Below are 13,954 nucleotides of genomic sequence, written 5' to 3' on the forward strand. Positions count from 1 at the left end.
AAGGCAGAAATTTCAGCTGGGGCAAGACGGGGAAAAAAAAGGGAAGGGCGACAAGGAGGGAGAGGGATCTGGAGAGGAGGGTTATACATTTTGATGGGTCCAAAACACATTATCTTTTAATAAGGGCACATACATTCTTCTCTGTGTGATTTAATATGGGAGCGTGGCAGAGCAAACTCCTCTTTTAATATTTATAACACTCTCCTTGTCGCCTGGCTAGCGAGTTGGGCTTGTTTAATAAATTAAAGGGGTTCAGGGCTCCTGTGAGTCACTGCTTGGTCGGACTAAACCAAAAGTGTTACTCTTTAACTGGCCTGTAACTCCACATCTTACCTGTTTCACTGATGCTGGGTTGCCATGGATGGATATGCGGTACTGACACTTTGTGGGTTTTTAAAAAGGATGTTTCAAGGATGAAAATGTCATAATATCTGGTCAGATTGAATTCCATGAATCAAATTTCAAAAATTAAATTTCTGGAAGGATGCAAAATAATACCGTACTTCAAAATAAAAGCACGTGCGGTTGCCTGTTCGTGACTGAAATGTGACTAAGCTAAACAACCATTAGTCCTTGGCTTGTTCCAAAAAAGGCCGCATGTAGATTCGGAAATGATGTGCAAAGGAACATTATTAGCTCAAGTGAGAGCTAAAATATTCCATCAAGGTCTCAGCTGGGGGGAAATGATGAGCATACAAGGAAAAGCTACACCCCCCTCCTCAAATCAGATCATCACTGCTGTTATGCCAGCCTGATCTGACTTTAATTTCTGCAAAATCATACTTTGAGCGATTAACTCCAGTTTCCTTTACATCCACAAAAATGTGAAGGCGTAGTCTATTAAAAATCTGATGTGAGGAGGAAGCTAAATGGAGTGGCTGGGCAATTTGAATATCAAAAAGTTTGACTCAATGATACTTCACTGTCCTTAAATTGACAAAGAAAATGTGTTTGTAGAAGATAAACATCAATGTAACCCAATCATCTGAAGCTGCAATAAGAATATACCAGTACATATTTGTTTTTTGTTTTTTATGTCGCCCAGCTGGCCTGGGAACGCCTTGGGATCCTCCCAGAAGAGCTGGAGGAAGTGTCCGGGGTGAGGGAAGTCTGGGTGTCCCTGCTCAGACAGCTGCCCCCGCGACCCGGTAACGGATAAAGCGGTAGAAGATGGATGGATGGATGGATGTTTTTTTTTAAATAAATAATAATAAAGAAATTGAACATAACATGACACAATTCCTACTCCTGCCTGTCTGGAATGTATTGTTACACCATCTCTTGGGCCTGGCAACCCCACCATCCCTCTGCAGTGACTTTCATCTAAAGTCTTCATTTTTTAAATTAACGATCTCAAATGATGAGACGCAGCATCCTAGAATCCATCATCACATCGATGTGCAACTAAAGTAACCTTTCCATACTATACTGTGGATTAACATACATCTCCCTCTGCCTATTGTTATTTTAATATCAAAATTCATCCCCAACGGATATATTCTTCTTCCTCTGGATTACACTTTTTCCTCCCTCTGTCTGAGATGGACCACTATGACGCAATAGGTTCAGTTGCTCGAATCAATAAAGCAGCAGCTAGCTTAAGCATGAGCTTACACAGCTGCAGTGTCCTTGTGTCTGTGGTGTGGGTCAGAAAATCTTTGGGTGTGAGCGTATCGCTGTGCTAAAGTCGACAATAAGAGTTTGCATCAACAAGAAGTCAGATTAGAAGAAGCACTGCAAAATCTCTGGCAGCCCCGGAAGGTGCGGTGGGACCGTTAATATGATTTTTCATGAGTATTTATGAGATAATAACTCTTGTGTAAGATATGTCCCGGTCACCTTAAAATAAACTGTGACCAAACATTAGAAACCAAATTCATAAAAAAAACACTGCATATTACATCATTAAATGTGAAACGTAAAAGAGACGCATATGACTCGGCATTACTTCTGCTGCAGTGGAAGTTAGAGACGCTACAGAGAGAGAGAGTGCCTGCAAACAGAGAGAAAGTGATGGGAGAGAAAGTGGCGGAAAGTGCCTGCAGACTTCGCTTGTTCGATGAGTCAATTACGCCCAACTTTTTGGCTGAGACTGGAATTCACCAATCTGCATCTAATGCCAGCTCCACTGCCAAGATGAAAGAGTCCCTGGAGGCTGTAGCAGAGGGCCGAAAGACACATGTGCGCACACTCTTGAATGAATGCACCCATGCACGTGCGACAGTCAGAAAGACAGAAAAGAGGAGACGCTACCGAGACGTGTGTGTCTGCGTGTGTGTGTGTCCTTGCCCATTATTGCTTGCTGGGTCAGAGTGGATTAATTAGATTGTGAAAACAAATTACTTCTGCTAATCATTCAATAAAGCCCACACGTGGACTTGGACACTATCTTGAATATTCAACAACCTCCGTCTCTCTTCTCCGAATGAAAAGAAATTGTGGTCAGCAGGGTAACAGCATGAAGTTATAAGCAAAGCCAGATAATTAATCATATGAATTCATTAAGTCTCATGCAGGAATCAATCCATCACAACAGCTCAGTGTTTGGCAAAATCCATAACCCCCTCAAAACAGCAATAAGACACAACAAGGAAGATGCGGAGAGACGACATCATCATTAGACCTGTGCTTACTTAAAGGTACAGATTTGTAAGAAGTTAGATTTTGCCTTTTTTGTATTGTTAAAGGTGCAATATGTAAGAATTGTCCACATGTAGGAATCGCACTCCAAATTAATAGAGCGCAGCATATCGCAGAGAAACCACAGCAGGGGAGTGATGGTGTTTACATTGCCAGCACATGTGTTAGCTGGTTAGCATGCTAATGTCAATAGATATCTCTGCAATGATACATAAAAGTTGCAACATCAAAATGACTGTTTCTTAAACGCTTTTGATCATTTTTGAATGATTAAATTCTTACATATGGCACATTTTATATACACCACCCATATACAAAAACTGTGCCTTTAAGAGGTATAGAGGTGCTGCAGCAGTGGCCTGTACCAGTAAATTAATGTGCCTTTTGAACATGACAACATTCTGGAGTAGGCTTTCAAAATAAAGTATGGACCTGAAAATGAGCAAAATATGGGACCCTTAATCACAGCTCTATCACTCCATTGTGTGAGCCATCTGCAGAAGAATAGTAGCAGAAACACAAGCCCACACAGAAATGAGTGATCATGGAGGAAGCAAGTTGCTACCACAAGCCCAACAATCCCCTGAGGGAGACATGCAGTGAAAAATTAATAAAGGACCGAATAAAACCCTAATGTCAACAAATGAAAATTGTTGATTGCCTCAACTGTGAGTGTGCATGTGTGCGCGAGTGAGTGCTTCTTCAAGATTGTTGAAAGTGTCCCCTGCCATTGAGATTTAATGAATAGAAGGGCTATTACATGTAATTCATAACACTAGCCCCGGGATCTAATGATTTCTGCTTTTCTGTTCTACACTTTATTCCAAATTGTTGCTATAATTCTTCCCCAAAGCGAGTTAATGTGACAGGTCATCAATAATAATTGCCCAGCAATAAGTGGAAAGACCTTTGCATTATGTTTTAATTTCTCCTGTGATCCTCGGCTTTATGCTGCAGAGTGGGGGTGAGAAAATGTAGAGAGGATGGTCGGTACTTTTTCAATATTTAACCAACGTCCCCCCCCGACGGGGATGCTGCAACCCCAACTTAGCCCTTCTGAATTAAACACAGCAACCAATCAGCTGCCCTGGACACTTGCCCTCAAGAAAATATGTCTTATACTCATCTTATGGCCTAACCTGTGCCCTCCATTTAAAACAAGATCAATAGCAATGGAATAAAGCAGGCACGGATCCCTACGTGGAATAAAAATAGTCCCTTCCCTTATTGAGTTTTCACAAAAGGTTTGTCCCTGGTCTAAAGCAGCCTCAATAGGTGAGTGCGAGGTTAAAGACATAAAACATTGCCTGAGGAGCAGAAGCTGCCCTTTTAATTCTAATTCTTTTAAATCATTTGTAACAGGAGTGATTCATATTTCATCAGTCTCCTTAAATTTCAGAAGGGCCTCATCAAGGAGTTTGAGTGATCTGTCTCATTTGTGTTTGGTTTTGATTTCACCTTCTGCCCATCGATTCTGCACCGCAAGATTCCTCATTAATTTTAAATTTCCTATTAACGTAAAGTATTACCTATCTCATAATAACTTGTCATCTAAGTTTTTAATAATACTGTTGTATACTTGACCTCTGGCATGCACTGTAGCTTGTGTTTTGTAGCTTCGTTGTTTTGTTTGAGAACTAAACAAATGCGAACTTTTGTATCATGCAGGCTAATCTCCTTAAAGTATTTGTAAGAACCGATTAAGTGGATTGTTTATTCTCCAGTGTTGATAGCTTTATGAAGCGAATCCCGACGGTTTCATCCTCTTGGATGGCTCATTAAGGCGGCAGCTCTGATCGAAGGGAACTGAACAGTTTGAGGCAATTATTTTAAACTTTGCAGGTGTACACCACACCTGTTGTTATTTTACATTAACAAAATGACGTGCGTTCCCCTGCTCCTGCTTTCTGATACATCTTAAAAATATCTTCAGAGGTAAAAACAAAAGGGGTTTTGCATGTTGTTGTGTATGGCAGAGGTCTGAGCTCCAGTCCCTGAGAGAGAAACCCTCAGGTGAGGTCATTACTGTTGCCTAAAACGGCAGCTAATTTAAGATCAGTGGGTTGAGCCTCAGCATAGATCGCTTGGCTCAATTCTCAGGAAGCCAGGGGGTAAGATTGGTCCTGTGTTAATGTATTACCTTTCATATGCGGCTTTATGGCCAGCGCTCACTTGAAAAGGGGAGAAAGCTCAGGCTAATCCCAACTTCTTGAACCTTGACCAATCCCCTGCCTCTGCTCCCGAATTCTCCTCGAGTGTGTAGTCACTGCTATCAACTTCAAGAGGAGAGGAAAGATCCCTTTGTGTTTAAAATCACCATAAAAACCATGACAGTTGGGGATTAACCTCCTCTGGTCCCCACTGACAGCTAAAACCTCAGGTAGGAACACCAGTTAGCAATATCTTCCAAGTCATAGTATACACTTTGATTAAGAATCTAAAGGCTGTTGGTGCTTTTTCTTTACTTATACCTTTTGTTCCTCTTGGGGAACATCGGATGGAGCAAAGAAAAGACTGAAGTTTTACTCCGCAGAAGGCAGATGGATATCATTTCTGTTCTTCTGTCTTTACCAGCAGAGACACCGGGCATGAATAATTGCTGTCCTCTCGGCACCGGGCCCCCTTTTTCTGCGGCAATATCAGGCTACTGGCGGCCGGGGTTGGCCACACGAATGCTGATTATAAGAGGCGAATGGTAAATATTTTAAACGCCAGAGAAATTCCTGCGCATAATTCAACCTTACAGCTTCCCAAGGTCAAAGCTAATTTGCAAAGCCATGAAAAAGCATTTGGCAAATTTTAGAGAACTCGCCACTGGTGGCGGTGGTGGTGGTGGTGGTGGTGGTGGTGGGGGGGGGGGGGGGGGTGGGCGTGCGTGTGTGTGTGTGTGTGTGTGTGTTCGTGGCAAGGGGAGGGGGTCTGATGACATTGCATAGACCTCTGATACTTAGTGAAAGAGTTATTATGGCCATTAAGGCTGGCTGGGCTACCGAAGCAGTGTGTGTGTTGGGCATACATGCCAGCACTTCATTAATAAAGTGAATCACAGACTGCAGTCCTGCATCAGTCCTGGCGATATACAGCATGGATGAAAACCAGAAGAAGCCCCTGCATACCTGTACACTCGCTACACCCCAAAGGTCAACAACAGTTAGAATTAAAGGCTTGAGTCAGAGTCAAATTTACATTTCCCATTAGATCCACTGAGTCTACAGTATGAAATATTCATTTACTAATATTCCTGCAAGGACGAATAAATGCTTCCATTAAAAGGCACGTTATTGCATTGGCAAACTGGCACCGCGTCAGCAAAATTAGATATAAAAGAAGCTATTATTATGGTGAGAAGTCATTATTGTAAATCCATACTGTAAAATAACGCTGCATTTCTGCAAATACTGAACATTCAATCCTATAAGTGAGGCAGCAACTCATTGCTGTGGACAAAGTCAGGCAGTTGTTTTTCACCTCCGTGGCCAATTTATGCCTCTCACGCAAATACTGGTTCCTCTCTTTCACTCGTGGATTGTGTGGGATGATATCTCAGTGCTGAATTAAAGGCTTATATTTGGAACATCTGAAAAGTGAAAAAAAAACTTCAGGTGGTGGATCTGGAACTCAGTGTTCTCCATAATCCAAAATTCAGTTTTTTTTCTGGTTAAAAAAGCCCTATGAAGGTAGTTAATGAGAAGATTGTATCACAAAGTAAATGTACTATTTAGTATATTTTGCATAGCTGTCTAAAGCTTAGCTCAAAAACCATGTCCTACATCTTTTGAGTAGGTACAGACTAATTGTTAATTTATTGTTATTTTCAATATAATATTAAATCACAGATTTCGTCGTGATTCTAATAATGTTGGGGTTTAATATGCTGAATTCACATAACGTCTAGTGTCCCTCAGCCTAATGACGGTTTAGCCTTACATTTCTGTCACAGAGAATATGTAGACCGGCGATGTCACCTTGCTTTCACATTGGCCTGTGGTTGTCATGGTAGCTAACAGGGCTTATTAAGACTAAACCAAAAAGACCTCTCTCTTGACTCTGAAAGAGAACTAACATCACTAGAGCTCAATTATGTCTGAGGTCTTGGCACTGAAAGTCGAGGAGACTGAAGACACACATTATCTTTGAATAACAACGGTCAAAATGTTCCACTTACAGCATACTTAGGCTATAAGTCCAAAGAGGTGGAAAGAATCAGTCGGGTGGCTACTTCTACACAGATATAAACTTGGACTGTAGTTACTCGTATTCATCATGCTGTGTAAAACTGCCAATTCCATTGGCTGCCATAGTAACAGGGATTTTTTGGGGGGGCTTCCACTGTAGTTGGATTACCTGAGACACACAAACCAACACTCATGACTTGACAGGTGCATTTACTTCCAAATCTCTAAATCCGTGCAAAAATCAAGTGACCATGAACACCTTGCAGGCGTTTTATTGATGGAGTAGCTATGTTACATTTAAATCAACATTATGTATTCATCTTACCTTAAAATAACAGCTTCAATAGTATTTTAATCGCTCCTACCAGTTGTTTCTGTGCTATGTGACTTAATAATACAGCTGGTCATGTTGCTGTTGAGTATCAAGTATAAACATTAGCCGATCAAAAGTCAAGCAGACTTGTTGCGACAGCACGTTAAAGCCAGGCATTATCGTGTCTGGTTCAGGTTGGCAATGGCACTACGGTTCTGAGTTGTGAGAAATGACATGGGATGTAAAAAAAGAAAACACTTATGGTTGCATAATTTGGGCATCACCTTCTGTTTATGTTGCATTGCTCTCTGAATGAAGTGACATTAGAGGACTGATACAAATCATAGCATCTGGATCTACTACACAGCACCTGACGTCCTCACATCTGATGTTCTCACACAATGTACTACCATGAGTGATGGGATGCTACGAGAAAACAGTATGTTCTGCCAAAGTTTAAACAGTTTTTATGTTATTTCTAATGAGCAGCTTATGCGCTCTTGGCAATGGCAATGTGCCCTTTTCACTTTGTCGAAGCTGGGAACGGTTCCGCAATCTTCCATTTAATGGAAACCATTTAACTGTGCATCTAGAGTCCCTCCTGTGACAGTATGTTTTGGTTAACTGTTATTTAAATGTATTTTTCTCTCTCTGTTTTTTTTTAATCAACTGCTTATCGCTTCTCTGCAAATGCCTTCTCTTGTTTCTAGATACCTCAGCCTTGTTACTCTTGGTAACTGTTTGGAAAAATCCAATGTGCTAATGATAGGCAAGACATGAAAGATGCAAGGCTAGTATGAGAAAGACAGCAGAACGGGAAAAAAAATGCACCTGAAAGAGCTCATCAGGTATATGATATGCTACAACTCTGCTTATAGGCCATAGTGCTGAAGCCTGCAATGTGTATTTTGTCTGCACAGGAAGACTACTTGATTAAAAAAGCCAAAACGTCACAGGGCTGGTACAGCTCTACTGTTGTTTGCTTTCATCTAGAGCCTGTGAAAAGACCTGGTAATAAATCAAGTAGACACATGAAAGCAGATAGTGTAGTATCCTGTGACTGGGGACGCAGTGAAGGAGTCTGATATTTAGATTCCCAGAAGATACATAGAGAGGCTCGGCTCCTCTTGTGTCTCTGCACTACACAAACAGACATCAGAGAAGAATTGAGACACGCTGATGAGGAATATCTAACAACGTGTGGAAGCCTGTTATCTAACAGGGTCTTCAGAGAGCTGCGAGGGTAGGAGAGGAGGAGCGGGTGTGGGAAAATTGAAACAAAAGCTTGATAGAAGGCAGAGGAAAGGTAGAGGGGGAGTCAAGACTCCTGAAGGACTTTAAAGATGGTAATTTAGAGAAAGCAGTGGTGATGAGAGGAAATTATTCTGAGTGAATGGGACTGTGGAGCACCATGATGTTGAGAGGACTTGAGAGAGGGAGTGAAACAAGCAGAGACAAGACAGAGGGTAAACTCGGGAGAGAAAACTGACACATAAATGAAAATGGATGAAAAAAAAAACAGAATTTAGAATGAAGAGGAGAGATCATTGCCAAGAGTCTTTCTGATAATTATTACTATTTTTACGTCGTATTCAGTGTTTATGTTTCGCCCTATGCTTTGTGAGACAGCGTTTAATATCTGAAATAAATGAGCGAGCAAAGTCCCCGGCATGCAGCCCATCGCGGCACACTGGTTTTTAAATTGACACGCCGCTCAAAAACTCTGACTGACATATCACTCTAGTAGAACAGACATGCAGCCGTGTCAGCATTATTGTTATGGTGGTGCAGCAGCCAAAGAGACAGTCACGAGAAAAACTGCAATTCAACCAAACAATAGCAATTTTCACTTTATCCAAAGCAGGATTTTGCCAAACTGCACAAGCTACACCGTGATAAAGGTCGTGATTAATTGTGCCACTTAGTCACACAAACGTCTTTTGAAATCGTGTGAAAGTAATTGTTATATTTCACCAGTCTCCTGTTCAGCTGTTCAGAAATCTAATGTTGGTTAAACAAAGATGGTCAAATGTTTGTTCACTTCAGATCACAAAGGTAAAGGTTAGAATACAAGATAACAGTCGGAACATTTACCTTGCATAAATGTTAGATAGGCCAGAGCACCTACACTTTCCCATAGGTTTGTGAGATCCATTCCATTCGTCTATTTACTACAGCTTATCCTGGTTGCAGTGATACCAAAGTGTCTCTTTCCACAGCTTTGTCCTGCAGGGCCTCCGGAAGGATCCCGAAGCTCTCACAAACCTGGCGGGATACGCAATTTTGCACCTTTCGCCTTTTTGTGGTCCGCCCTAGGGTCTACTCCCAGTAGGCATCTTGGTCAGACGCCCAAACCTAGATGGCAAAGTTGTTGTGGCCAGGATCTTGCCTACACCAGGCATGTTCATCCGGCCCACATACCGAGTGAAATTATAGCGCTTGGCCGATCCACCTTCCACCCAAGTCTGAGCCAGATCCAGCCACGTCACCAGATTATTAGGGAAAACTCAACTGATCCTTTTTTAATGCAAACACACACTCTGCAAAGAGGACTCATGTCAACCATTTGACTTGCATGTATGAATGTATTACTTGCTTGTATTACTTGGATTAAGTCTTCCCAAAGTCTTCCAACCCTGCCTCTAGTGTGTTGGCAGGGTTCACAAGTTCCTCAAACTGTTCTCCTTTGTCACCCGACAATATCGCCTGTCTAGTTCAGCAGTACTTCTCCCCAGTTTCTGGTGGCCACCAGCGGGTCCTTGGGTTTCAGCCATTACAGGCATCTGTGACCTTCTGGCAATGACTTGGTCACACAATGGCCCACTCGAATATCATGTCTCTAAGTAAATACTACTGCAGAGGTAAACTGTTTGGAGTTTCATCCTTACCTGGAACGTGTCATTCAACCTCCAACGAGCAAGTCTTTGTAGCAGAGGTTCAGCCTTCACCTTTGCCTGCCGTCTCACTGCCCAGTTAACAAAATCGTTGTAGCCTAGACACATTCGTCCGGCCCACATACTGCACGAAAGGCTGCCACTTGGGTGGTCTTTTGTCGCTCAGATCTGGCAAATAGGAGTGGGTCACCCAAGTGCCATCGTTCCATGTGGTATGTGGGCCAGATAAATGTGTCTGGCACGTTCTTGCTATTCGGGTGGCGTCAAATCAGCACAACTAATCTTGTATGTGGTGTGCCAATATTGGGGAGTTTATGAATTAAGAAATCTTGTGTCCGAGGTTTTGTGTGGATTGCATTAGTGCTACAGGGTGGAGATTTATGTTGCACATCAGTGCTTTTTAAAGTTGAAATCCATAAACATAACTCTCTGCATGACCTCAGCCTCTGCAGAAATGTGAGAAAACCTCAGCACTTATACCACCTCAAGACTGCCTTCTCAGCCTTATGGCTTGGGATGGCATCCCCTTATTCATCTTTTATATTATAATGCTATAAAAGATTGTAACATTAACAGCATTCATACTCTTCTTCTTTCTTTAAGAATTCCAGATCGCGGCATTATTTCTCTGAAAAAGAGCCATCCAAGTCAGAACTCTCTAAGATTTAACACAGCATTAGGAGTCATGATGAGACGTCTCCAGTGGCCAGACATTTTCCGTTGGACATGACATTTGCTTCTTTGAGGTTTCAGGGCACAGAGGTACTGAAGTCTTTGAAATGCCAAGGGGACAGTGGATGGAGTATTTGAACGGCTAGACTCTTTTTGAATACAATCACCCGGAGCGTCTTAGAGACTTAGTAAAACAGAACAATGTCCTTAATGTAAAAAGGCAAAACAAGTCAGTCTCAATGGGCATGTACTGCATTTCTTTGTTCACTGAAATTGCATACAGGTTGTGGTTACACTCCTAAAGGGGCAAAAAGACCCCTCCAAAAAAAGGTGAAACCAGGAGCACTGATTGAGGCAGCAAAGTAGCTTAGAGAGGAAGTAACAGAACAGATGGAAGTAAGAGGGAAGTGGGAATATACATTGCATGCTGAGGGGTTGTGGAGATGCGTTGGGTGGTACTGTACCTCTGTTGCCAGTGACTGTGGGGTCTGAGGCGTGGGTGCCTAATAGGGCTGTAGGATCTGGAGGGATGGGATGTAGGGGGGGAGTGGTGGATGGAGGCGGGGTTGTGGGGGCGTCTGGTGGAGGGGACAGACAGACACATACACACAAAAACAATACAACAACAACAACAACAAAAATGAATCAAAACGGGGGCAGTTACACATTAAATAATGATGGGAAATACACAAAGGGCAAAATCATAACACAATTCAAAGCAAAAACACATGAATGGTGGAAACTTTCTACAAAGCAATAATGAATTGCTGTCGATGCAAAATGATACACTGCACAAAAAATAGTGTTTCAAGCCTCGCTGATCTTTTTTCTGTGGGTCAGCGAGGCTTTCTCACTAATTCAGAGAGGTGCTTTTCATGGATCCCTGAAACATATTTTCATCCTATGACTAAATGGTTTGCTGTTTACTTTACGAACCTTAAATGACCTCCATCACTTCAAAAACTGAAAGCCTCTTGTATGAGTGCGTTTTAATGATTCTCTTTGGGTCAGTGTTCACATGAGTCATGTTTGAAATGCTGTTAAATGGCTGAGCATCTCATGCATACTTTTATGTTACTGCACATACTGAGCACGAGGGCTACAATTGATATATAAAGCAAATTTATCAAGGAAAAAATGGGAGTAGTGCAAGGGAAATAATGTTGTGGAAGAGAAGTGCCACTCCTCCATATTTTCTTAGTCCTTATGGATTAGATTGTTCCATCTTTGAATGCGAGGGTATTTTCTGTAGTAGGAGAACAGGATTGACCTTGAGTCTCTTAATGTCTGCTGATGTGTGTGAGGATAGGTCCTTCACATGTGCAAGGGAAGAGAGTTAGATAAAACAAAGCGAGGAAATCACAAATGATCGGTGCCAATTACCCATGTTGACTTGAGAAAACGGTAGCTAAGCTGCATTACTATGCTCTGTTTTGAACTGCTCAATACAGGATAATAACGGTGCCTCATTCAAGGAAATATTTCCCCCTCACATGTTGAGGCAATAGAAAAAATGGGTCTGAAACATTACGTGACAAACTTAATGAGGTTACACTACCACCTTGGCTTTTATGTTTATGCCACGCTGCTTCTTCTTCTTTTTTTTTTTTTACTGCTTTTAATTGGTTATGGTACACTTTCTCAGGGCCGACTGACTGTCCTGCACGTCTCTGTGACATTTCAGCCCGGGCGTGAATCACTGAGCAGCTAAGTACGTGTCTTCAGGAAAGAGGGAAGAGAGAAAAAAAAAACGTCTCCTCGTTGGAGGGGAGCCATTAAAAAGGTATTTTCCAAGAATTATGGCTGCAATTGTAAAAGGCTAAAAGGTGTGCTAATCACTAATGAAGGGTAGGAACCGACTGGGTGCCATTTCAAAGGAACACGTAATGAATCTGGATAGAGCTCTTTGACCCTCCCATACCCAATTGCCTTCTTTGTGCTGCAGAATTAGTCAGTTTAATAACCCCGCTGTCATTAAGTGCATTGGTTATTCTTGTTGCTACACTCGGCTGGCATTTGAGGGAATTGTTAGGCGCACAGAGAAAGCGTGGCATGTGGGGGCAATTAGGAGAGGAAGTGCAAATCTCAGAAATATGTGATGAAACTTCCAAGGCTTATGCAATAAAGGCTGCTGATGAGCCCATTTTAGTGGAACCAATAAATTATTAAAGGAGATAATTACATTATTTATCTTTCAACTTGGTGAACCTAATCAATATGCTGCTAACTGTGGTAATTTAACTGGCACGGATATCAGTCTCTCTGTGCTTACCTGTGGTAAATTCTGCTTGTGCGACTTCACATCTCAGCCTTCACACGGGATTTTAATTTGAAGGAAAAAGTATAAATATCAGATGGAATGTATCGCCCCTCAGTCCGGACCTGTGTTGTGGCTTTGAATGCAAAGATGGCAAGCTGCAAGTGATTTGTTTTCCCTAAATATCTGAGTAATAGAACCATAAAAGTTGTTATCGCTACCTTAGGAGTGGTTCGAAAAAAGTCATCATAAAGTTTAGACAGAAAAACGCGGAATGTTTATATCTTTACATTTTTCTTGTCACACTTGCCACTGTGTAGTGCGAGCATAAAACCAGAAACGACGTGTGACGGCCGCGTTAATAATTATTAGTTGTATAACACTGGGAATTTTCCTCGTCCTTACTTGACCCATTTTGATTTTACTCAGCACTGCCAGCTGAAGATCAAGTTGTGAGCCATTAAAATCATACAGTCGTAGGATGAGATTATATTTATGGGACATTTACAGTCGTTTGAAACATGGATCTATTAAAGAGCTTGACTGTCCGTGCCGTAATTTTTCCTTCTGTGAGTCCATTGTTGGAGAAGTAATTAACCTATGGGCAATATTTCTATTTTGGTTGACATTCTAACTTTCAACCTTATGGGGTATGGACAGCCGACACGCCCGCGGTTCTATTCCAGCTGACATCACACTTTCCGCATCCACGTGGCTGCAAAATGTTATGACTGCGCTGACAAACGTGTAAACCTGTATATGCAGAAAGCCAATGGTAAAAGTCAATATCGCATCCATCGACTGTATCCGCTTCTTTCTGCATTGGGCATCTGCACACACATACATGTTTACATATTTGTCAGGCACAAACGAACCTTAATAGGCCTACGTGACCAGCAGTTTACACCGGAGGTCGTCCTAATCGAGGGCAGAAGTTTATATTATCCATTAACAATGTGCAATGAGTCTGAAGAGATGCTGTTAGTAAGCCTGAGCATGCTGT

At 41.9% G+C, this 13,954-nt stretch overlaps 1 protein-coding gene across 3 annotated transcripts in view; it reads right to left on the reverse strand.

The window, feature by feature from the left end:
• cadm2a (cell adhesion molecule 2a) overlaps window positions 1-13,954 on the reverse strand; it is a 230,788-nt gene that overhangs the window by 11,620 nt on the left and 205,214 nt on the right. For 2 of the 3 annotated variants that reach the window (XM_037120374.1, XM_037120373.1), the window contains one exon: window positions 11,159-11,272. The exons of the other annotated variant lie outside the window; for it this stretch is intronic. In XM_037120374.1, coding sequence (XP_036976269.1) covers window positions 11,159-11,272 — 114 coding nt within the window. The remainder of the gene's footprint in view (window positions 1-11,158; window positions 11,273-13,954) is intronic. 3 annotated transcript variants of the gene reach the window in all.

The sequence above is a fragment of the Acanthopagrus latus genome, chromosome 13 (genome assembly GCF_904848185.1).
Source record: "Acanthopagrus latus isolate v.2019 chromosome 13, fAcaLat1.1, whole genome shotgun sequence".
NCBI lineage: Eukaryota > Metazoa > Chordata > Actinopteri > Spariformes > Sparidae > Acanthopagrus > Acanthopagrus latus.